Raw genomic sequence first — 26,917 nt, 5'->3', positions numbered from 1 at the left:
GACTAAGTTATACGCAACAAAAGAAGCTATTTAACAGTAAAGGACAAATTAATTGCCGAGGAAGGAATTTTACAACTTACAAGTTTGTGCCAACATCCTAAAAGAAAATGTTATTTGCTCCCATAAAGATGACCTCAAAGCATGCCACAAGATTTACACCAACTATGGCCTGATTCAATTCTCTTCCCTCCTCCTGGCTCAATAATAATTCCAGGTGCACTGCACACCAACTGCACATTCATATTAATTTCCTACCTTCTGAAATGGTGCTCCTTCCCTTACATGCGGCTGAAGTCAACCAAGTCAGGCTTAAAGTTCGGTAGAATGTTCCAACAAGATTTTCCTCTAATTGCCAGAAAAAATATGGAGCTGTTGTCTTTCTTCCCTCAGACTGACACATTTCCTAAGGAACTACGGCCACAGCTCCAGGTAGTTCAGGCAAACACAGACACAACCTGATCTTCAGCTGATAGCAAGTCAGCACAGCTCCACTCATCAGTGGGAGACCCGACTTGCTGGGCCAGCTGTGCAGCTATTCAGTCTGTTTGTTTAGAAATGAAATCCCCGTGCCTGTCACCAGAGTGCCTGGGTGCTGTGCAGGGTGGAGTTTGTCCCCTACAAATCATGCAGTGTATAAGCTTTTCCCTGTTAAGAAAGATCTCCTTTTTCTACATTTTCCCTTTACTACTAAAGTTTGACCAAGTTAGATAGTATCAGGCAAAGCTCAGGCTCCGTCTGTTCATTTTGGTCATGTTTTCTAAGGTGGTAATAAATAAGGGTAAGTGAGGCAATTCTTTAGTAGAAATGCGATGAACTCATCAAGCGGTGAAAGATTTGCTCTGAAGTTTCACAGTTTAATATGAGTTTTGGCAGCATCCGCAAGGATTAGATGATTCATTCCTTGAGAACCTCCACCACAAAATACCTAAATTGTTTATATCCATGATTGGTGAAGTACTAATGGATGACTATATTAGATAAGGACACTATGCACATTGTACCAGAGCTGTTAATATTTGCTGCTATGTAGAAGGCCCAGAAATTTGGAAAGCCGAGTATTAAATGATGCATGTCCTTCCGTGAAATAAATAGACAGACACCTCTATTTACTGCCTGGAGAGTCTGGCTCAAAAAACCAAAGAGCTCTTATGAGAGGTAGCAAAGCCATCTTCTGATGTGGTTTTAGGTACAGGGCTTTATTGATTGGCTTTTGATAATTATCTGGACTTTTCTGTTTACACAACATGAACTCCCTGCTGTAAGCCTTCTAAAAATATATCCTTTTGAGATGAACAGTGAAAAAAAAAAAAAAGAAACACTTGGCTTCAGATGAGGTATAACTGCTTGCAGAGAGCGCTTATATGCATTGCTAGAGAAAAAAAATGAACCTTTTCCAGAATGTCTGCTATACACATCACTTCTAGGGAAGACATGATGTGTATTTTCTCTGTCTCTGTAATTGCTGCCCTTTCATCATGCTCCTAAGCTTGCCTTTGTTAAATCAATTAAGTATCTTTATGATCTACAGGGCTGGCACAGTGGCTTAGAAAATCAGAGAACAGCCAAGCATGATAGAACTGGATTGAAACTAGTTGGATCCAGGGTTTTCTCAAGACGTACGGGTAAAGGTTTGTTTTGAAGTGTTTTAAGTTACACTGTCTAGCTGCTCAGGAAAAAAATACCTGAGGCAGAGAACTGCCTCAGAATCAGAAGTCTGGAAAAGTACTGCCATAAGCAATCAAATTCTGCTTTGGATTGCATTATCTATCCCCCTGCATCAGTGTGATAATCTGAAACGGCACCGCAAAAAGTGTTACTGGAACGATCCAATGACGAGATGTGATGTAGGAAAACACTGCTGTTACTGCACTGTTGTATTCACCAGGAGCAAATTTCTGCTAAGTGCTTCCCAAAGAAAATACAGAGAAATACACCATTCCTGTTCCAATGGGCTTGCGGATCTGACAAATGCAGACAGCTGAAGAAAAACTAAAAAACGAAACGAAAAAAGATGGAGTGAGGAAGGGGAAGACTGCAGCAGGAGCACTGCTCAGGTAAAACAAACCATGACACTAAACATGGGACTTTAAACCCTTCTGACCTAAGGTGTATGATGAAAGCTTGCTTCCTTCTTCATGAGCTTCACAGAAATGATGAGACAGTGGGACCCTATGAGAAAGCGACAGAGGCTTTCTGGAAGGAATTCTATGTGTGTGGAAAACGGCACAAGGGATGGCTCTGGGAGTGGAGTAAAAGGCTGGTATCTGCTTCCTTGAGGATGAAAGGTGAAGGAGAAAGACAGAGACTCGCGACAGCTTTCGGAATTGCAAAAGGTGAGCAAGAGGTGGAGACTCAAGAGAGCTCTTCTGCGTAGACGGGAGCACTGGGAAGATAATCACTGAGTTAGGCAGCGCCTGCTTTATTCCTTGTGCAGGGATCTTGGAGCAGACAGGTACTGCCTGGTTGGAGACTTGTCAGAAAGCACTTGTATTTCTCATCTTCAGAATAACCTCTCACACGAGTGCATGGAGGTTTCATGAGGAGCGACAGCAGCAGCAGTTTGTTCAGGAGAACTCTGGCCTTACACCTGAAACGCAAGAACTGCACTTGGAGCTGGTGAGCCTGAGCTGCAGTTCCACTGCCAGGATGTATAGGAAGAATCTGGTGATCTTCCCTGCACTTAAACCGGGCATGAAATGACACTTGGGGAGGAAGAATCGCGCTTGCAGTATTAAAAGCTGTATTTCAGAATGCAGGCAGATGAATGCGAATCTTGGAAAGTGGAAATGAGTCTTGGACTGGCTGAAATTGCCGCCTCCGGTTTGAAGGACCGCAGGACCAGTGAGTTGCTATGTCAGTAAGATTTTCTTCATGACTTTTTATATACTTTCTATACCCCCACCCACTGCTTCAGAAGCACAATCAGGGAGGTTTTTCTGGTACCAGATAGGTTGGCTCAAGAGGCCAGTCAGTCTGTTCCAAAGGATCCAAGCCTCACGCATCTTTTACATTATTAAAAAGGGAAAATTTCCAGCTTGTTTAAATGCTAAGTGTTCCCGAAAACCAAAGTAATTAGATAAGAGATGGAAAGGCCATGTGAGTTAAAGCAACCACAAGGACTTTTGTAACACCGGGTGCTCTTGCCAGATGAGGTTTCATTCATTTTACACAACCACAGGAAATGAAACTTGTTGCTTGCAGGCAACACGATGTTTGATTTGCATGTGCAATACAAGTCAGAGCTTTACTGCTTTTATACATTTTTAAAATGTGCATTACGAAACAAAGGTGCTTTTGGTTCATGCCATTTAGTTGTTGTTCCTTTAGATTTTTAGAAAAGCCTTACACAGAAAATATTAGAAATTAAGGTATGATTAAAATCCCATAACCAATGGTTCAATTAACAACCACATATGGTTGATTAGGGTAAACTAAAGATGGAGCATTTTTTACACATTCTTAAAATAGACTTCCTTTCAGTGGTTAAAATATGAAGTAAGCAAGAAGGCTTGTCTGGTGCAAACATCCCTGCTCCTTCTAGGAGAGCAAAAGTGTTGTACCAATTTGGCCACAAGAGCTTCACCAATATTTTTTTTTCCACATGGATTTCAGGTTTTCCTTCAGTTTTGATTTAAATCAAAAATTTTCTGAGCTTAATTTTCAAGTGAGGAATTTACTAAATGTCCTGTCAGCTTAAATGATCACTATTAAATGTTTTATGTACAGTAGATGTAGAAATATAGCAGTTAATAAAGGAATAAACCGAGTTCCAAACATAACATTTAGTTAAAATTTTGCTTTGAAATAATTTGTGACAGAAAAGCTGCAGTTAGCCACTTCACACAGTGCACTGGCTGCCTCTGTTTCTCTAAGGCACGGCCTAGAAAACTTCAAGCAGCGTTAAAATGAATGATGTAATGAGCAAATAATTGGAATATGTCTATTAAATGCCATCTTGTTATGCTATGTCATTTACATGTATGCGCAAATAAATCTCAGCTTTTCAAATTCCATAAAATTTCTGACAAGAAATCACGTCAGGTATAAATAACTCCGTTGCCTGCCAAATTCTTTCAGCATGTAATAATTTCCATGTGATCTTACTACAACTGAGCTTAAACATATAAATAATGTCAGCTTATTATTTCATTATTGATATTTCTGCTACCAGCCTAACGACGCTTGCTGTCTTCTACAAATTTCAGATCCACGATGTTTACGTGCTTCTGTACGGATGCCTAGTTCTACAGCTAGCCTTAGATAGTGTTCCTTTTTCCAGCAAAAATTTCAAACTCCCAAAATACTACAGATTCCATTAAAAAAATGTAGTGTTAATGAACCGAGATGCAAAAAAAACCCGACGTAGAGCAATTCCAGCTAAGTTTACAGGTTACAGATAATTGATTTCAAAGGCTGCTAATCAAAATTGATTTTTGAATGACCATTTCCATAATGAATTTATAATAATACTTCAACATTTGGCCAAAGTAGAAAATTATTGCTTTTTCAAAACCACATGACATAACACTTAGAAAGCAACAATTCATTCAAAAGGAAATGTGGTTTTCTTAAGGAATAAAGTCAATTTATTTAAGTGGTTCAAAACTTGTTCTGTCTATGCATTTGTTTCTGCCATAGTAATGAGCTGCTAAACTTTCCTCTTGTGGTTTGTAGTTATTTAGCTCATTATAGTAACATAATCATATATCATTATATGCTATCATAAATCTGCCACTTTTCCCTTACAGAGTTAATCTTTTCAAATTGAATAATCTGTTGAGCATCAGGTTGAGTTAGTTTTTCCTTCAGAACAAATCATTTAATATAATACGCTTTAACTTTTCAGACTAAGTCCAACCAAGGAGCAAAAATACTCCTCAGAGAACGAAGGGCAGAGGAACTGTTGGGATCCTGAACCCCTGTGTGAATTGCTCACTGGGTTTGTGTTCAACTCCTGTGTTTCAGACCTAGCTTTAGCATATATTGAGAGAAAGCAAACCTCCTATTTTGCCCACTGCTAAAATGACCACGTGATACTTCGTCAGCCGAAAATGACCTTAAACAAATGACAGTACGGATGTGAAATGAGTTTCAAAATGCTGATTATCTGCCTCTATAAACTGATATGCTTGGTTATACTTGCAACCAGGCAGATGTCCTGCACACTTCTTTATCGTGAATATTCCCCACACTTAAGCAGCATACCAGCTGGATTATATAACTTATTTCTTAAATATGCAAGCTCCTGTTACTGGAAGAATCTGTGATAATAATATCTCTTCCTAATTTATACCTTAAAAATTGCAGAAACATTAATTAGTTCCCACAGCAGAACTCCAGAATAGGTAAATAAGCTCCCGATTAAAATGGCTGGGTAATTCCGAACAAAAATGTTTTAAATTAAGCAGTGGGATGGCCGCTTAGCTGCTCCCATGCCTGTCCTCAAATCACACTGGCACTCTATAGCTGTGGAGTGCATTTGTATTATTATTTAAAATAATACAGATGCCAATCTTCCAAATAACAGAGCAAAATATTGTTTCTTTGTCTAAACTCATGTCTAGTGCATCACTATCAGTGTATATTGCCAAGGTGTGCTACAACCATGAGAGAGTCGGGGGGTTCAGCTGGAGAAGAGAAGGCTCCAGGGAGACCTTAGAGCGGCCTCCCAGGGCTGAAAGGGGCTGCGGGAAAGGGGGGAGGGACTCATCATCAGGGGGTGTAGGGATAGGATGAGGGGTAATGGTTTTAAACTGCAAGAGGGCAGATTTAGATCAGATCTAAGGAAGAAATTCTCCCCTGTGAGGGGGGTGAGACACTGGCACAGGCTGCCCAGAGAAGCTGTGGCTGCCCCCTCCCTGGAAGGGTTCAAGGCCAGGTTGGACAGGGCTTTGGGCAACCTGGGCTAGTGGAAGGTGTCCCTGCCCATGGCAGGGGGGTGGGACTGGGTGATCTTTAAGGTCTCTTCCAACCCAAACCATCCTGTGATGCTATTCCATGATTCTATTTTGGGACTAGGTGGCTCTTCCTTCAGCAGGATCACTGTATCCAAGCTGACAGAAGGCTGGATGACCAGTCAGTGAGGTGCATAACTAGTAGCCATCTACTGAAAAACCTGAATAAATGCAATCAATCTGTTGTTGTGATAGCTTTCCCTGTTATGATAACATATCACAGCATGAACTGGTCTGAAAATTTTGCTCAGTATGTGTATCAAGCCACTTTAAAAATCGGAGTTCCCCTTGAAATGCCGTCACTTCCTTAATAAGACAGTATTGGCCAAAAATGCAAAAACTGAAATAAAGTCTTTCTCCCCAACTAGGAATTAGGAAAGTTCAAAACCAAAACCAAACCAAAACAAAAAAATAGATGCAAGAGTTACCTTGAGATCCCTGCTGTACAGACTGGTTTTGAAATTGAGGATATGGTTTATTGGGTATTCCAGAAAATTGCTGCCCATTTGGTGACTGGCTGTGTGATGACGGAGAGCCGTGTTTCTGCAGTAGGGAAGGTGGAACTAATGCTTTCAGGGGGCTGACAAGTGGAGAGATTATGTTGGGAGCAAGCCTAGAAAAAAAAAAATACAGAAAAACTTCATATATCACATCACAATATGGGAAAATGAAATACTTGAAAAGCCCTATTTCCACAACAGCCAAACTATAGAAACATCTATTTTGCAGATAAAAATTATGTTGGAAAAAAGAGATAAAAAAGCAGTGCTGCTTTCAGGTATTCATCAGGAGGAAAGGGAGTTAGAAGAGGATTGCTGTTCCTTTACACTGACTTTCTGTACGAGCCCTAGCGACAGGATCAAAATGGCACCACTCTTCAGTCAGCAACTTAAACACAGCTCAGTTTTAATTTAAAATTTCATAAGCTGAGATACATGTCCGGAAAACAGAAGTGGAAAATGTAGTTAGGGTGAGCAAATGCGAGTAAATTGTTTAAGTGCCTTTGTAGCTGTAACAGGGTAAAGCTTTACACCCAAGCTGCAGCCAAGACAAAGAAAAGCATTAGTTATTCCTCATGTAGGATTTTTTAGACTTAGAAATACAGCTTTAACTGCAACAGATGGTACTGTCCTTTCAAAGAAAAAGCCTGAAGAAGTGTTTGCTTGTGGTGACACTGCTCAGTGGAAGAGTGAGAAGTTGTACCTGAGAGATGGAAAATTGCCCCTGGACATCTGGGACTCGGGCCAGCACTGGGGCAGTCCTGCTCAGGGAACAGACCCCGACCCAACACTCCCACGGGGAGCCGGAGCAGTTGAGGAGCAGCCTCATTAACCCACTTCCATCAAGTCCCCTCATGTCTTCTGCCACCGGTGGAGCAGAGAAGCTTCAGTGCTTCTTCCCTGCCCCTACACGACTGCTCCACCAAGGGCCGGTACAGCAGCCGGCCCAGAAGGGATGAACCCTTTGTCAGAGAACTGTCTCTTGGCCATTTACAGCCAGAAGGATGGCATGGTGCAGAAGATGGGACCAAACCCCTGGCCATTCATGTACAAGCCTCTTTCAGAGCCGCATTAAACTAACCCTATAACTGAGTAAATAAGCTGAAGTCGGATCTCTTACCCTCCTACAGTAGCTGTGACAAATGGCCTTTGCTCCATAGCCCAGCGTTACATCATCAAATGTGCAAGCTGCGTGGACTGTATATGTTCACCGTATACTCTCTGCTGCCTCTGAAGCTTCTGCTAAACATAAGAAGCAGCTCTTTGAGCAGCACTAGAACCTTCAGACACCAGAAAAAAAAACCCTATCTGTTTGAGAGCCATGCTGCTGAAACTTCACAGCTACAGGTCCTGAGGTGTAGAAATAAAAATATCCCTGCAGGTTATAATACATGTCACCTAGCCGGGAAAAAAATATTGAGCACAAACCGTTGTAGGTGTACAAAGAATCAACTAAAAACTAAATTAAATCTATCACTGGTGTCTTTCTCTACCACTGCACAAGCCATTCAAATACCATAAACCATGATTTACAATAGCAGTTCCTCACTAGTTTACATGACTGCTTCTTGGAGCAGTTAGGATTAAACTTGGGGAGCGAGGCTATGCTTGACTTAGGGCTCAGCACTACATGGGAGCGCTCAAGAGGTAAATATAGATGAACTGTGAATTAATGGTGACAACAGCTTAATCAAATTTAACATGAGAGGCAGAGGAACACTGCCAAAAGCTGTCACAGTGACACTTTATTAAAAGGGGCTTAAATAAATCAACCAGTCAAAGCCCATCCTATGCTGAAGTAATTTCATCTCCCAAAGTAGGAAAATAAGGCATATAATACAAACCACAGAGACTCCAAATATCCCCAAACTAAACTGAAGAATTAAACAAGTATTGTTAAATGGGTGAAGGCAAGGATATTTTCAAGCCAAATACATAAGGACTGGAAAATAATTTTTTTGTGAGAAAAATACAACCACCACCACCAAGACCAGCAATACATAAAATAAAGAGGACCAAAGTCGAGTTCTAAGAGCCAACATGCAAAGAAAAAAAATATTTTTTATTTTGTTTAACGTTGAAGAGAGCTCAGCACCGCAGCTGGGATGGCCATTGCCCCATCCAAGGGTAAAGGCTGGGGGCTGCAGAGGTGCTAAAAAAGGACGTGGGGAATGCAGGGGCCACCTGTGCCCTCTTCAGCTCAGAGACAGAAAATGCTCTTTGGAGTCCGAACTGCTTGAGGAGCAGATGGTTGGGAAAAAAATACCGAGTTTATTTGCTAAGAAGGAGCTAAACGCTAAGGTCAGCTCCCAGTGGCTGCAGGTTTTCCTCAAAGGTCTCGGTAGAGAAATAGTTTTAACACAAATGAGCTGTCACACAACCCAGCTACAAGTCGTATCTTCTGCAAAAGCTCTCAAATGTGTGTCTGTAGTGAACTGTTGCGTGAAGATGGGGCTGACATTATCTGCTGGGACCTAGAGAAAAGCCTTTGCTACGGTCTCTTCTGAGCTGTAAGCGAGTGCTGGTGAAGCCCAACCACAAATTACGGAAGGGTCACCAGCCCCTTCAACCAGCACACACGGAGACATCGTCCTCCACATGCCAGAAACACTATGAGAAGCCTGGAAATGCTTCTATCTGAAAGGAGATTAAAAAGACTGCAGTTGTTTTCATTGGAAAGATAATAGCTAAAAAAGATCACGGTAGTGACATTTATATGGATAATGACCACACACACATTTAAAAGAGAAACAAAAGATGTACTAAAAACTCCCAAGTCCTGGATGAGCCAGAAACCACTCTGAATGAGGGAGGAAAATACTTCTGGTGAGCGAGGGCTCTGCAACTGCCTGTGTTGGGTTTCTTCTGCCTTCTCTTGAAATGTCTTGTCCTGGCTACTGCTGGGAAATGAAGCACCCCATAGAGGCCTGCCGGGCTGCTCTCTGTCGAGTGCTTTGTTAGGATGGTCGAGTAATCACATTTTTAAATTCTATGCAAATATGTTGCGTGTCAACCAAAAATGGTACGTTTAAGGTGTCCAGCTGTGGGAATACTGAAAATCCCATCTTCCCTACCCAGTTTAACTACTCCCAGAGGCTATTTAAATCTTAACCATGCGAGAAGAATGTAAAAGTTTTTATTGTTATTTTTAAAGCAGCGCTTCTCCCCATTCCTGCTCTTTCGCATTCCTGTTTTTCCTGCGCGGGAGCTTAACGGTTATGATAGCGTTTGTGCCTCGAAGCCTTTGAAACGCCAGGTCCCTGCTCCTGCTTAGCACTGCTGTCACCGTGCTGGAGCTGAGCAAACGCAGCTCTCTGCGGGCACCCAGTCGTCTGCTTACTGCATCAGAGCTTGAGAGCTGAAACCCTGAGAGCTCCCTGTAACGCTGGACCATCCTCCTCTGCGTGATGAGAGTTTCATACAGTTGAGCAGATCACAAGAAAATCTATTACACTCTGCTCAGTCTCTCCCAAACTGGGAACTGAACATGTTTCCCATAAATTAAGGCACCTTTTTTAGCTAGGAAAGAGCTTTGCCCAGCAGAAAAATCTGGCTATATTAGCACAAGTGGCCAACATGGGGACTTGTGTCCTTAAAATATCCATCACGCCTACAGCTCAAGCTGGTCCCTAAAATATTATTTTGTGTGTGTGTATGCATGTGTGAATGTGCTCTGGCACGCTCAAGGAGAGTTTTTTCATCAGCTAACTGTCCAGTTCCCAGTGCCATGTTTTTAATCCTCTCCCGAATATTTGTCTACTAATTAGGTTGCTGTGATACTCAGGTTGTTAAAAGAGAGGAGGAATCATTATACAAATTAAATAGATAATGCATTAGCCACAGAAAAGAGCTTAAAAGGAGATGCCTTGTGTTTGGAAGAAGAAACACTCAGCTGAATACACTGAGAATTCCCAGGCAGTAGTTCAGGCATATACATTTCAATAATTAATAGCCTGAACATTTCCTGTTAATACTGTACTACAACCACAGTTTGCTTTGGTTTACACATTAATAATAAATATACACCATATATTTTACTTTAATTCTAACTTGAAGAATTCAGTTAATTTGCAGGTCCTTTGGGGGCTTTTTAATATATATCTGTGCCTATATATAGCAATATAGAGAGATATAAAAATAAATACTCTCACACAAATGTAAAAAAAATCCTTATCCTTCTTTAATTGATTAAATTTGAGGGCTCCGAGCTATACGAAGTATTCCTGTTCAGGAACATAAATCTTTTTGCTACCTCCCTAACCTTGTGACAAAGCTAACAACAGTTCTGACAGATTGCTTGCACTCTTGATGTAGTCTGTCTGTTGGTAACAGTCTACCCTGTCTTACAAGGATGCTTGATGGGAAAACACTTAGTAATTCAAACAACAAATTAACCCACTTCAAGGCTTTTGCTAATCCATTATCAGAAACTGTATGTCCCTTATGTGAAAGGTAGCCTGTTAGCCACACCTCTACCTTGTTCCTAGCCATTATCTGCTACACACACTAATGAAGTTACTCTCTGAATCCAGCAGATTTCCAGTCATCCTACTGATGAAACTGCTATTGCTAGAAACTTTGCTGTATGTAATATATGATGCAAGTAGGAAAGCTTTTTCACCTGAAGATTCATTTTGGTGACTTCAGACCTAATGAGAGTAGGTTCTTCTCAATCTCTGTCATACAGAGAGGTATGCACCAAAACAGGCTACGTTCCTTACACGTGTTGGCTTGTTTTGAACTTACAGTAGTATCTTCTGGAAACAGCAGCCTTGGAGGAATCACGTGCAATCTTCTTGAGCAGTGATAATAACAGAAAAGGAACAACACAGTTGGATGCAGTAAGAATCTACTTATTAATGACCATATATTACAGAGGTAAAACCAGTTCAGTTTTGAAGCATTAAGTTATTGTGAGAGTTAAAAACAGCTGAAGGTATACTAGAATAGTAAGACAGGGTTTTCTTACAAAGTAAAACCGCCAAAACTAGAAGCATGCCACTGAAAGAAGAGAACTGAAATGCATTTTTTCGGATTACAAGGGTGCAATGGAGGAGCCAGCCTCCTCTCCACCCTGTCCAAGACGCGGGAGCAACAGGGCATGCACCACAGAGAGAAGAAGGTCGGCTTAGAACAAAAGGAACATTTTGCTCACACAGCATGGCCTGGCCTGTGGCATTCATAGCCACAGGAAGTCACAGAATCAAACAAAATACTTAAGTTTTTTAAAAAGAGACTGAATAATTTAATGGCCAAAACCAACATTTCCATGCTAAGTGAGGGGTAATCAAATCTTGTGCTTCAGGATGTAAACTGATCACCCAAGGAGGCAGAGAGGAATTCTCCTCTCTCTTCACTCATCATATAACTTTGTATGATTGACCAGGTATTGTGGGTTTTTTTTAAATTCCTTTTGAAGCACCATGTGTAGGATGGCGCTGAAGACATAATGCTAGTCTTGAGGGACCTATGATTTCAGGTACTATTGCAAAGCTAATGCATTCCTCTCCTGAGGATGCATCAGTAGACAATTAAGTAAAAGGACTAATCAGAAAAATCTTCTTTATGTAATACCTTCATCCACACAAATGACAGAAAACTATGGGAAGAACTGATTCTAACTCGATAACACACCTTGTCTGTGACACTGTGCACATTTCTGCACCATGCTAAACACTGTCTTAAAGCACTCGGCTTCCCAGCCCTTCCGGCAGCTCTTCAAGCCAGATGGGACACTACCCCACAAGAGTCATTAAACCAAGTGTTAGACAGACAACAAGCCAATTCCTCACCTCTAGTGCAAAGCACTTGTCACTCACATCAATGGCAAAGCTCAGAAATCTCAGTCTTAACGGAAGGACTTTTTAAAAAAGAAAATTAAAAGTGATCTGTCTTCTCATTTCATAAAGTGCATACATTAGGAATCTCAGACAGAAATCCCAGTAAGACTTTGACACAAATTTTCTTGTGATCATGTTTTAGCAATGTATTCTGGGTGGTGAAAGTCCATATTAAATTGTAGGTAAGGCCTATGTGAGGAAACTATCTAGGAATGCCATGAGCTAGTAGTGATCTACAGAAAAGACATCTAATAGGCTACAACTACCGTTACCTTGCCTTAGAATTATTTGTCACTTTCAGCCTCCCAAAATAGGCAGTAGTGTATAAAAATGTGCGTATTTTCACACCCTATATGCACACCAAATGTCTTGTTCCAATATTATTGCAATATAAAGAACCAGAAAATAGATACAAATCAACACTGATTTTTCTGAGCTGTCTGTCAAGACGCCTAGATGGGTGTTTTCTATATTCATCCGCAATATTTAGTCTGAGTAAGAAATAGATTTACACTTCAATTTACCCAGTCTTTGTCCAGTTGCAGCTCCTGGACAAATGAACACAGAGTAAGAAATTGTAAAGCCAGAGTCTGAGCTGGTTTAAGATGAGCTTTTTCATGATGTAGTTTATCATTGCTTGACTGCCAAAAACTACACGCAATATACTAATTATTAAATACTGAATGCAATTGAAAATTGAAAAATAATGAAAATAAATTCAAACTAAGATTCTTGAAGAGTAAGTGGGAATGAAGTGTAACCGCAAAACAGAAATATCTAAGATAGGGATGTTTCCAATATGAAAACTGTCTGGGTTTTGGGGGTTTTTTATGATGTGATGGCTTGATTGGCAGATTCCTCAGCTAGACAAAGAATCTCAACCCATATCCTATTGAGTTCAGTGGAAACAAGACCAAATCCAGACTGAAAAACATCTGTCCTTTATCTCAAATAATTTTTTTGTATGTTTTGGGTTATTATTACCATTCCATAATACAGTTCTCATTCATAGCCTATCACCGTATCAAACAATCTTGACTTTTAGAATTATGTTTAACTCTTATTAATGTGAAGAAAAGTATATAATTAAGCACCAGAGTAAGAAGCACAAAACAAAGAAGCTCCATGCTTTATCTTGTGACTCATACAGTATGGCAGCTAATTACAAAACCTGAGATTTTCCACGAAACCAGGTTCTACCATAAAATCCAGCATGCCAACCATTTCATTCATAAAATCTCTCCCCCAAGCATTATAGTTACTTATATTGTGAGAAAGTCCAATTCAGTTCCAGGACCAGGAGATTATTTTTTTTTTTTATGGAAAAAAAAATTAACACTGATTTTCATCTCTTCCCATAATATTAAAAATGATGTGTAAAGCTCTGCTAATCTGGTCTCTGGATAGCGCCCAATCTCTTGCCACGTGTTTCTGTTCTGGGTCTTGCCCTACGGGAATTTCTGTCAGCACATGCTCAGGAAACAGTTATACTGTTCACTTTTTTCCTACTTTTTTTTTTTTTTTTTTTTTTTTAAGAAGGACTCTATCTGAAGTTTGGTGAACCTTTGCACTAATCACTGCCAGGTGCCTCTGGCTACGTTTCTGGAATGCAAGGAATCTTTTCGTTCTCTCCCTCTTTCCTCCTTTCTCCTCTTCCCCCCCTCTCCCTGATATATAATAAATCCTTCAATGCAGATCACCTTGCTGGGCATCATTGCATTTTATTACCCTGTTCTATAAACAACGAGCAAACAAGTTACTGGACTGTGACACACTGCCCTTCCAACAAAGCCTCAGTCTCTGCCCCATGACTGCAATACACGACACTGTGTTTCTGTTTTTCTTTTCTCGCTCTGTTTGTGACCAGCTTGAGTAGGTGTCTGCTCCTGAGAGACTCTGGCTCTGTCCCTGGCTCTGCTACTAACGCAGCGTGTGACACACCTCTGTGTGTAACATCTTTAAAGTAGGACTGAGGCAATGTCAGCCTCTTCCTAGCTTCTAGGTGAATACAAGATACTGTTTTTCATTCAGAATACTGCCTTGGATTACTTGAATCCAGTTCTTCACCTTCACTCACACACACTCTGACCAGTGTCAACAAGTGCCCGTACAAAGAGTGCAGGAGCCAGTTAGCTACGAGGAGTAAGAGGGGCTTCATGAACGTTGTGGAGAACACCATCCATGGGACCCTTAATGTGACCGAAGTCTTAGGTCATTTCATTGCTTTTTAATAACACCAATAACAGTGATATGAAAAGAGCTTTGGGTTCAGAATTGCACAGGAGCCAAAGGAGTCCTTCCCTGGCACACTCAAAGGCTTTCTGTGTGGGCCCTCTGTGCAGGTACAGAGCGACTTACTGAAACACTCCCACTCTTTTCTAACGCATACACAGGCAAGTCTCAGTTGGGTGCAAAACATAACTCAGTATTTTGTAACGCATTTCATTACCTACACAAACTCACACATATACGCAAACACATTTTTTTCTGTGTTAAATTAATATCGCTACAATTGTTCTGACCTGGTATGTGCAATTTCTGCAGAGGAGTTAATCATAGCCATCATTATAGGAGCTGTGCTGATCTAAAAGACATTTTTATTTAGCAAGGTTTGTTCAAAAGTCTTTGAAACGAAGCTGATGAATCACTACAGTGGAAGCCACTACACGTAAGGGAAATTTGAAAACTTATTCTTGCTAACAACCTAGCAGGAAAATACATTTCAAAAGTTTTTAAAAAATCCTTATTAATGTGGTCAAAGAAATATGAAAACATATTTAAATAAAGAACACTGCCTTAGGTTCAAGTGATTGCCAGGAAGTCAGTTACAAAGACATGCAATCAAACACAGATATTGTCTACTCAATATTATCCAGCATGGACTACATGCTTGACTGATCTGCCTTATTTTAGTCATTTGAGGTCATTATTCTCTGGCAAGTATGCAGCAAGAGCCTTCCAGGTGCAGGAAGATTCTGTACAGGTAGCTAATGTCTGCTTTCTTTAAATTCACAGTCTAAAAGGCACTATACCCAATAGTGGGAGATGTTAACTTAAGCATTAGTTATAACATGATAGTGTTTGGTGTATATGGTTTACATCTAACTGCAGAACTTTCACTTAAAAAGCAAAACAAAATTTGAAAAAAAAAATCAGCTTTACATATGTTAAACGTACATTTAAATACAGATAAACCCAGTAATGGCTAAAATCATTAATATAATGCAGAAGAGCTGTGGTTGAATCCATCTTAAATGCTTTCTCAGTTACTTTGACCAACTCCTTTAACCTCCTACCTTCTCCTGTAACGCTCTTATTTCCTACTCTAAGACAGTTTTGCTCACAGCGTCTCTTCTAGGCAGACAACACCGTGCTTACTTTGAGATGCACTGAAGAAGTCTCTCTAATGCATGTCAATCCAGCCCTTTTAGAAACAAATGAAATACATGCCCACCTATTTCTGCTGATGGCCAAACAATATTTTACCCCATGATCAAGCACTAACTTATTCTTAGCCATGTAGCGTTGAAGTAAGCCTATGCTAATTTTGCTTTAAGGGGGGAAAAACTGTATAAGCCTATCTGGACATGATTATAAATGAATTCTGATCACATTTTCTACAATGAGATGAATGACCTGGGATTTGAAACCAGATGCTTTTAATTACTGATTTTCTTTGTTACATGAACCTCAGCTCCGCACCTGTACATTGTTCTTTCTTTGGACAGATGTACTGATGCCCCTTTTGCGTGCTCAGATCCATAACACTGAGATAAATTATGATGGGTTCTTGGCTTCCTCCATTGAAAATGTTTTCAGCTGTCAGAGATATCTGTTTCTTGTTATTGGTTTTAGTGCTTTTGAAAGAAAGACTAAAACACTGACTTGTGTATTCTATTATAAATGAAGAGTATTCTCCTGTGGAATCCACAATGAATGAGTGATGTATCTCCTTGGTCCTAGGAACTGTTATAAAAACTGTGTAGGTATTTAGTTCTCCAGAGTACTCCTAGAGAGTAAAAGTTGTTTTCCCACAAAGATTCTAGCAACATGCCAGTTCCCAGTCCATTTATTTATGTGAGCTCACAAACATAAAGATTAATACAAATTACACATAAGTAGTTAAGGCACCTAATTCTCTCTTAAAGTATACAAATGTATTTTCCTGCCTGGCCTGGATTCTGGCAGTTCAAGAACATAGCATAACGTATTGAAAAGAATCTCCCCCATTTCTTTTACTGGTTTTGGTTCTCATTAATCATCACCTATGGACATCACAGATGTCTTAATCCCACTAGTTCTTCATTTACCGTTGTGTTTACAGAGCAGAAATGAGTTATATTACCACAGGAATATAAAAAAAACAGTTTAACTTTCCTTTCCCTTGGAGGCACATCACCGTCCCGATGAAGTTATTATTTGTCAGTACTCCCAGATTCTTTTGAGAACGTAAGTGCTGTTTGTTTTGGGCGACACAAGTGACAGAGGGCCTCACAGTCACATATAGAGGGACCGTGTTCAGAGCCTACAACGTGACCTTGTTAGGTCATTAAGCTAAATTGGTGTAAATCCCTAACTTTGTGCCACCACTCAAACTCACTTAACTTTAGATATATCGGTTTCATTTAAGCTTATAATTTATCACACTAAATATTCTAAACTGGAGTTTAAGAGATAGTTTAGAAATGAAACTAAGTACATTTTTAGAAGACTTAGATAATAACAGCTAAAAAAATAGTAGAAAAATAAGCCAAGTGCAACATTCATCTAAGATTTAATACTAAATGCTGGTTTTCCATCTTCATTCTGCTACAAATCAAAATAGACTATTTTTGCAATGGGCAAAATGAAACCAAGTTAGACATTATACATGGCATATGCTACAAGAAATGCTAAAATAAACCATTGCTACTTGAAATACATACATACATACATTATATATATATATATATATTTATTTATTTATTTATTTATATTTAAACCTGGATCATGACAAGCCCACTTTCTGGATGCCAAAATATTTCTCAGTCACACACTTTTAGTTTAATTAATATCAATACAAGTAAAATTTTTTGATCTAGCATATACTTCATACCAGAATTTGAAAAAATACTCTCCATATTGTAGAAAGCCAGTATAAATATATTCGGTAATGAAGTCAGATTTTGTTAGAACATTTTCAAGTGAATTAGATAATTTTGTCAAACTATTTAAATGTCTTAGCAAACCATTTGGGAGAATTGACTGCTGCACTTGGTATTGACTTTGGCAAAGGATGGTATAACACAGGGCTTTTTTTTAAAAAAAAAAAGAAAAAGGCTTTAAATCAAATTCTGAATCTTATGTCAAACTTGAGTAGACTATTTGTACTCTGCCTCATGTCGTTTTTGGCATCTTGCGTATCTGATGACTCAGTAATTAGATTTCTTGATAGTAATCACTTGGTTCATTCCACAGATTTAAAACTATGCAATCCAGTCTTGTCATCGTACTGATTCACAGTATAGAAATTCTTCGCATTTACTTAAACATGACTGCTGAGACAGCTGACAAATGAGGCAAAACATTATATGCGTGCCAGAAAGCCGGAGCAGTGAATATGAAGAAAGGTAGTGTTAGGTGTTTCTTTCCTATTGTAAACCATATATATTTTATATGAGTAATGGCATACTGCTATGCACTGGCAGAGGGGTAACAGTTCTATAATTCAGTGGCTCCAAGCATCAGGTTATTAAGTGATTTTGCCCAGTTAAATGGATGAATGCTTTAAACAAAACTGTGCTAAATGAAATTCAAGGACTATTAGTTCACACCAACTTTCTGTACTTGCAATTAAAATGTCATGTATGGGCTTTATTTCAGCAGTCATTAATAATATAAGCATAAACAAATACAGCAAAAGGATCTTGGACTGGGCATGACAATGCTGAATGCAGATTACTTTGAGTTTAGAAAATGGTATTTGAGATGCTGAAAAATTCCATGCCATTATGTCATGAAACTAGATACCCCGTTTCAAAATAACTATTCAAAAATACATTCCACTCTCCATTTCCTGATGTTTGGTTCATGGTTAGAAATCTGTTATCATCTCAGCCTTACATTTTGTCATAGGGTATTAACTATGGTGTTTCTGCAAAGACTTTACATTACTTAGGTACATAAGCACCGAGATAATAAATCAGCACTGTTGTCTCCTCTGAGAAAGAAAAGTTATTCCACTAGAACTGAAACCAGCAGAGACATTTCTGATGTAAACCTTGGCCTAAGCAAGTGATCAGAATGTCTGTAGAAGGAGCTCAGTGAGAAACTCAGCTCACTCAGCGTGGTGCTTCTGCTGAAAGAGAAGTGCCATTCTCTGAAATGGAGACACAAGGGGCAGCAAGGGGAATTCACCTGGGAGATTCAGACCCCTCAAACTGGAAAACTGTCTGTTGCCTTCATTCTGTTCTTGCTTTCATTTCTTATTAACAGTACGAAAATGGGAAGTGCCTCAGAAACAAATCCACCTCACTGAGAGCCTGTTAAATCCTTCCCATAGTCTATCTTTAGCTTATTTCATTCTTAGTTGGGATTTTTTGCCTTAACTCTCCTAAAAAGCCCATCCTAGAACCAACCCAAAGAGGAAAGAGCCGAGCAGCGCACTGGGCAGCACTGAGAGGAAGGGACCCTACTCCTCTCCCAGCTCTAGTCCCGTTCTGCAGGGAAAGAATAGCTTGGGGATTACCTTCATTTTGCACTGACTGTCTCCATTCCTCCTGTTTGTGCTTGCTGCCTTCTCTGCTACAGAAAACTTCATATTTATCTGGTGTAACTTCCACCTGAATCAGCATGCCCAGTGCCTCCTGCTGCCCTGACTCTGCCGTGGGCACGAGTCTGCCACAGGAAAAATACAGGGTGGGAATGTGGTGGCAGGGAGGGAGGGAGAAGGGCTGGGCACAGGCATCTTACGGGACAGGGACAGTGTAACTGCTCCTGTGATGGGCAGATACGCACCAGGCATTGAGAGGGAGCACTGGCACCTGCTACTGGCACAGGTCAGAAAGGATGGCTGAAGGAGGAACTGGGTATAGAAGCTAAGCTTGCTACAGCATTCATCCCCCAATTAAGAAAAAAAACCCAGAGTAACTCGTTCCTAATTGAATTTCCTCAATCAGATTGTTCTTCAACTACTCGGGTGTACTTTTTCCTTACTATGCCCTTTCCATGCCACATACACTCTGCCTTCTGCCCTTTGCTTAAAGCATAGAATTAAAAGCTTTCTGGACTTTCCTATACCCGTATAAAAGATGGGATGGGTCAGTCACTGGACTAGGATGGGAAAACTCTACATTCAGTTGCTAAAGAACCCTGACATATTGTTAGGAAAAAAACGCCTCTTTTCTCTCTCTATCCCAAGTTCCCATCTGTGAAGTAAAATCAGAGTCCCCTTCCTGTCCAAAGTGCTGGGAAGAAAAACTTTTTAAGTTTTATGTTTAATTTGCATGAGTCTAGGCACCAAAAAAAAAAAAAAAAAATCTGAGCAAACAGATTAGAGCACAATTTTGTGGTTTACAGAGATTCTTTACTGTTGAGAAGATGTTATGAGCTCGAGCAAACGGTGCTTTAGAAATATCAGACACTGTAGCCATGCAATGCAATCCATACTGTAGCAATGCAAGCCATACAATCAGTGGGATAAAATGCTCTTCCCTGATTAGGAATTTACTGGTTAATGCCTGCTGCTGAGAAATGTATTACAGAAAATCTTATCAGAGAGCAAGGAAGTGAGAAAGCCTCCACTCTGACACTAAGTAAGTTTCACTAAGGCAAACACTGCTTTATTCCTGAGTGAGTCATAGTTTGGGTTTTTACCCTTCAAGAGATTTCTCATTTTAGCTGAGAAAAAGTTCTCTGCACATATCCAAACCTACAAGAAGTCAAGAAGGAAGAATTTAAAAAAGAAAAAAAATCTAAATGCAATTGCATGCTACAAAGAAAAAAAAGATCTTAGTGTCCTTTGTTGAAGACAAGATCAAGACCCTGAGCAACCTGAGAGCAATGTCAAAGTTTGCCCTGCTTTGCCCAGGGGATGGATGACATGATCTTCTGAGGTCCCTTCAAAACTAAAGTTTTCTGTGATTCTAACACAAACAAAATTGCTTAGTTTGGGCCAGTGTTTTCCACTTGAACATCATCTTTGCAAAGTAAAATAAACAATTAATCATTCATTATCATGCCAGACAGAGGCCAAGCATGTTTCACACACATACCCTTCCCTGGCACTCTCCAACGGTGACTGATGGTGATGTGGACTGGAAAGGGCAGAGTCGAGTGGATGGTGTCTTGAAGGGATGTCATGAGGAGGTGGCAAAATACCTGGTGAGGGACCGTTATGGTTAGCGCTGGAACCACTGTACATGCCTGTGAACACACATCGTTTTGCAAAATAAAATAAGCAAGGAAAGAAGCACCCAAGTAAGTCCCTGAGAGTCCCCAACTCCTTCCCTATCCCCCACCCAACCCTGAGACACAAACACACTGCAGCCCGCTTCTGTTGGGGAGATCACACTGCCAGGGGGACGCTATGAACGCTGCTGTGCCTGGAGCAGCACTCAAAGCTGCATCAAGGTATTTTGACACGTGTACCTCCCCTCCAACCCTCTTAGGTGATCCATTTCTACCTTGCTGTGACTGCAGACCTGTAAGCACCCCTCCTAGCACAACTCTCCCCTTGCCTTCACCACACTTCTGAGTGAGAACTCACAGAGCTCACTGTTCGCAGAATGATGGAGCTCAAATTGACAGCGGAGTGGTACATGATACCTTACCAACATCCCATTAAACACTGAACTCAGAGCACTGTGTTTGTGTAAGGGCACCAGGACTTGGGTTTTTTCATTGTTCTTTTAAAACTTTTAAAATTGACTTTCAATTAGTACGCTGCTGGACATCCTAGGCCATTTCGAAAATATCACATATTGATACAAATGAAATCCCAATAAATCAAAGGTGAAGAGGAGTGAGGAGAATTTTTAATGAGACCATGAAAACAAAAGGTTTACTAGTACACAGAGGTACTGAAGGAGTGTTGATGTTCCCTTTTTTTTGGATTCTAGCTACTCTCCTCTACCATGGCAGTCAGACACCAATAGTCAAGTGTCTATCATGTCCTCATGCACATACTTTGTTGAGGAAGCTTTGTCCAGGACTCTTGGATTAAGATGCTGGGATTAAGTTTTTTCTTATAGTCTCTCTTCTGAAAAGTAAAACATGGACTAGGACAGTCTAGGCTATCTGGGGGTCAGGGCCCTGACACTGACTTTTGGTGTGAAGGCTGCACTGAGGGCAGGCATGTGCAAGGAGGGGAGACTGCAGAAGTGCTTGATGCCTGGCATTACAAACTCTGTTTGTGAATGCCACCCTATGGCAGGGAAAAGAAAGACTGGCTCCTACTAAGTGCCATTCTTGGAAAAGTCTAGTCCTTCTCAGTTTCTCTGCCCTTCTCCTCCTCTTCGTAAAGCTTGGCCACAGCATATCTCCCAGAGTTTTGGCCCACCAGGGCTTGCCTCCCAGGACTCTGCACATACACAGGAAGACTAGAGCAGCCACTTCATTCTGAAGTCTGTGGGGAGCAAATGAAGTTTGCCAGCTCCCACAGCATCCAGCTATACAGCACAGAAAAGCCCACTCCCCCTCTGAGGTCTAGTTTCCTTGCCTTCTCTCCTCCTGCAGCATTCTCCTTTCCTTGTGTGCAGAGCTGCACATTCGGGAAGATAGAGCTGTGTGTCAGCTCGGCTTCGATGTGTCTCACTATCACTGACAGGGTTCTGCATGGCACTTCTCCCAAACCCTCACAGTGACATGGAACAAGCAGAAAAAATAATGAAAATCTGGAGCCGTGGGGAATGTGTGACAGCCCTTTGGGCGAATAGGACATGGCTGAATGTCAGCATCTGTTTCTGTGCAACTGAAGAGCAGAACCACTAAGGCAAGATTCCAGCCACCTTTGTCAGGGACTTCAGATGAGTCAAAGACCTCTCATGAACAATGAGTCCTCAGCTGTTGACAGATCTAAAGCAACAGAAATGAACCACATCATCTCTGTCTCCCGCTAGACAGAACATTTGTCAACCAGCCAGTGAAACCAACTTGCTTTCTGCACTGAAAGCCAGACAAAGGGGGCTTTAAGAAGTCAGATGTTCTCAGGTGATGCTAGGATTTATTTGTCAAAGCCTCTTCTGATAACAGTAAGTCAGTAGCTAGGATGCTATGCTGTGAAAATGTTGTTTTTCTACTGATAGCTTCAGTCCATTTTATAATACAATAGTTTCCACTTTCCCCGAATTCTTACTGTTCGTACATTCATTATCAGGCTTGGAAGATGAGCCAAATGGCAATTTGACCCTGACTGTACAGTGTCATTTCACACTTCAGCTGTATTTCCTACAACATGCAGTTCAGGTATATTGGCAGTACAGTCTGGAGGAAACTGCTGAACCTAAAAAGAGATGTTTATGCTTTCTAAGGGTAGCAGAGTATTACTGGCCTGTCAAAAACTTACCCCAAAAGATCAAAAACCTTCAAAAGGTAGTTTTAGCAGTGTGGTGACCAGTAAACACACTCAGATGTTTTATTTTACAATCCCATCCCTGAACAGTTCACGAATATTTAAGAGGTCTCTCCTGGACCCTTCCATACTGTCTCAGCTGCTAAGGATAGTTCAAGTCTGTCTTTGAGGTGGATGAGAAAGACAAGAGCAGCAGAATGCCTACAATGATCTTGCCCCTCTAGAGAAGCCAGAAAATGTTAAAAAAACCCCACCCCACACACTGATATGTCCAGGAGACAAGCCCTGCACGACCCTACGCACTCAAACCCGCCCCATTAGAAGACCAAATGAAACTGGAATCCCTGTCCCCTGAGTTCCACACCCAACCACTATGCAGAGGCGTCTACCCAGCTGTGGAACTACCAGGGTGGGTGCCCACTGCCCACTCTTGGCCTTGAAAAGATGTACTTCTGTGGATCTTCTCTCCTATTTGAAGTAGGGCTTCTTCCATCCAACCTGAGCTTATCCATCTTTCGACTTACTCATCACACCTTCTCTGGAAAAGGCCTCTGCTTGCAGCATATGTGCGCTGAGGCTTGTATTGTTTATTCATCAGTGAGTTTTCCTTTTCCTACATCTTTTATTTACCACAACGCCCTCACTCACGCTTGGTCTGACACGTGGTGTCTCCTGTCCTGCTGACCCCCTCTTCCACATCACGGCTTGTGCTGCCTCACCCCAGAAGCCACTGGCTCCCCTCACCCTGACACCCCCTCTCCACGGCATCGCTGGACCAGCAGCCTACCACAACATGGGCTGTGGTATGTCAGGGTAAACCCAGCTGTCCCCATATCCTCTGTGACACTTTGACAAATGTGGCACTACACGTGTGCTGCCTGCTGCCAAGCAGCATGTGTCACAGCTGAGCCCTGCCTGCCTCTCCCGCAGTGGGAACACTAATTTTGGGTGCCACTCTCTGGTATCCAGCTGCCAGTATTCATGAAACTTGTCAGAACGCAATTATCTCTGAGGCGTTTGTCAAATGTGGTTGAGCTTGGCTTAATGGATTTAAAAAAAAAAAATACTGTAGGGAAGGGGGACTGACACACATGTGGACAGAGAGGCGAGCAAAATGATGACATAAGCTTTGCTTCCTAAGGAAATGAGACCAAACCCAGAGCCCCGATTTGGACAGCCTGTATCCCTCAGACACAGGGCTAGCGGGAGGAACGGGGGGAGAGGCTGAGCTGCTCTGGTGTCAGTGGTGGGGCTGGTGGTGAGGCTCTGAGACTGCACAGCCTACCATTTGGATGAGGGCTGCATCCGCCCCTGAAGCTTCTGGATAGTGAGAAAGCTGAAACACCAGCCAACGTAGACAAAGGATCGACCTTATTGTTCACTTGCTTTGCTTGCATGGGGTGTCTGCCTGTAATTAAAGTACTTCGAGGGCCATGTGGCACACACAATGGAAGATGGGATTTACTACGAGATTCCATGTGAGTCTGCAATGAGACATTAGTCATTTCTGTTGAGTCACTGAGAACCAAATTGGTACTTGTTTAAAGTTAGAAGTTATTTATCTTACACAGTGCAAAACAAGGGCACTCCAACAGAACATTAACTTTACTTGCTTCAGAGGGACAGGCCTTTGGTCATGGGCACTGTGCAGGGTAGGCACTATCATCAGCCATCAGCCATTTATGCTGCTACTGGAATTCATTTTGACTGTAAAAAGTTTTGATATGCATGTTTTTATTCCAGACTTAAGATAATCAAAGTCTGGAGCTGCTGTCACTCTGAATCCATGACTGCCTAATGGTGTGTTTATGGGTGTTAAGCCCAAAGATGGTGTTTTTAGAAGGAAATATTGGCATGGTAGTTTTTTCAGGAGACAGTGAACTGTTTATGAGGAGAGAGTGAAGAGTTGCTATTCCAGCCTCAGTATAATTGTCAGTATTTCTTTTACAGTTTTTCTTCCTTTTTTTCAGCAGCGAGCTATAATATTCTGAGTACCTGAAGTACACAGAAGCCTTTGGAGCTGTTATGAATGACTTCTCCTGCAAGTGCAACCCACTTCAGGACTCTGCACCTTGGGCCTCTTCACGCATTGACCATCTTAGCTTGTAAATATATGTCATCAATCAATATTTTAAATGGCTTGGCCTTTAACCTTAACATCTGTTGCCAAAACAGGACTCTGAGCATCTGTGACTAGCAGGGTTTTTTCCCCTCAGCTTTATGCTAACTGAGACCAGAAAAAACAATAATAAAACATGCCCAGAGAAAATGCCCGAGTGGAATTACCTAAATGGAGGCAGGGAGAGTGAGATGAGCTCTTGGGCACAGCTAGAGTTGAATGTGTTCAGCCATCTCAGTTATGAGAGGGAAAAAGGAGGACGATCTAGGCAAACAGTAAGTTCCTCTAACTGCAAAACATTTTTTTGCTCACTGTCTTAGCCAGTCCTAAGCACAAACCTGCTTTGAAGTCAGACACAAGGGATGGGAGCTTTTTAATATTTCATTTTTTCTGTGATTCACTTTCATCCCTGACATATTTAAAATGTGCTTTAACTTGGAGAAAGACAAAACTGAAACTCTCCAGGAATCCAAGTGATCCCTAAAGCCCAGAGCTCTGCACATTAATAATGTGGTTTCTTTGAAAAAAAAGGAAAAAACCCTCCAAATTCAAAACAAAACCCCAAACCATGACCATTTTCATATTTTCAAGTGGAATCAAGAGGATGTCATATACTGTATTTTCCATCTATAACCTATATAGAGCATTATAGATGGTTTCTCCAGAAATCTTACCTCTGCTTGTTTGAAAAAGCAAATGTGAGATCATTGCAGACTATAGGTGGCAGCAGGAATGTCCTTATGCTTTAATTCTGTAAGGATCAGCACTTCAGCTTATATGCACTAAAAAAATGACAGAGGAGCAATTTTGCCTACGGCAATTGTGCTGCACATAGTATGAAGCAACTTCTGTTTCACCATAAAACAGTCTTTCAAATCTTGATTTATTTTCCCTGGCACTTTTTCATACTGTGCATGTGATGGGGTCTCATATGGAGTGACCCGATGGAAGTATCAGGGAAGATTTAGTAGGTTTTTTACAACATCCTGGTGATGGATTGATATAATCAGCAAAGAAATCGTATCAGAGAAAGTCAGTGTTACTGATGGATAAAATCCTTAATTTCATAAAAAGTTCTCAGAAATGACACTGAGAGTTTAGGGATGGTCTGTTTATCTGTAAGCTAATAACTTTTTTTCCTGTTTTATTGCTGTCACTTGAAATCTGAGGCTATTTCTGAGGTTCTTAAGTGCAGCCTGTTGTGAGGGAAATGTCACTGGGCTTTCCTGTCCTGCCTGGAAGTGAGAGGCCAAGCCATGCTTCAGCTACGCCGGACTGTCAAGGGTGGAGAGCAGAGGCCACGTGCTGCCCTCACAGAGCTCAGGAGTTCAGATGACAAAGGCAGAGAATGGGAATTATACCCCCGAGTCCCTCTAGCTTTCTGCCACTCTTTGAGGAGCCACATATAAACCATGGACGCAGACTCCCAGGAGAACCATGTTAGAATGATGGGTTATTTCCCTTTCTACTCCATTCTGTTCACCAGTTACATTCCAACATTTCCCTGCAGCTTGAACCAGAAACAAGAATAGGAGTTGTAAAGCAGGATACATTTTTTGGGGTTTTATTTTTAAGATTTCGATTGAGAAAAAAAAGCAGGACATTCTTGCCTAAGTAATTTTTAGTAATTTATTTTTTTATTCTTACAAAGCAAAAAGCATGAAGTGCATCAGCTCTTCCTTTGGTGCAGGGGAACTAGCAGCAAGCAGTTTTGTTTTCTAATCTCAGTTTACCATTGGATTTCTCCAAGCCTCAACAGAAACAAGCTAGGGTTTGTCTGGAAACCTTGTACTCAGTTACTAAATCAATTTAAAACATATTTAGTAATACCAAGTCAAGCCTCTCCTCCACTGCAAAACTGAAAGAGGGTAAAGTAAAACTTAAATCAAGATACATTAATCTAGCTCTAAGCTAAATCATTTTATGAATAATTTTGGCTTTTAATAGCACTGAAC

At 41.0% G+C, this 26,917-nt stretch overlaps 1 protein-coding gene across 1 annotated transcript in view; it reads right to left on the bottom strand.

Moving 5' to 3' along the window:
* Window positions 1-26,917, bottom strand: part of GLIS1 (GLIS family zinc finger 1) — a 117,287-nt gene that overhangs the window by 5,187 nt on the left and 85,183 nt on the right. The window contains exons 8-9 of the mRNA XM_026853871.1: window positions 20,547-20,697; window positions 6,383-6,567 (exon numbers count right to left, since the gene is read on the bottom strand). Coding sequence (XP_026709672.1) covers window positions 6,383-6,567; window positions 20,547-20,697 — 336 coding nt within the window. The remainder of the gene's footprint in view (window positions 1-6,382; window positions 6,568-20,546; window positions 20,698-26,917) is intronic.

This window comes from Athene cunicularia, assembly GCF_003259725.1.
Source record: "Athene cunicularia isolate RWA chromosome 8 unlocalized genomic scaffold, athCun1 chr8_part1, whole genome shotgun sequence".
Taxonomy (NCBI): Eukaryota; Metazoa; Chordata; class Aves; order Strigiformes; family Strigidae; genus Athene; species Athene cunicularia.
This window is presented reverse-complemented; position numbering and strand designations above follow the sequence as displayed.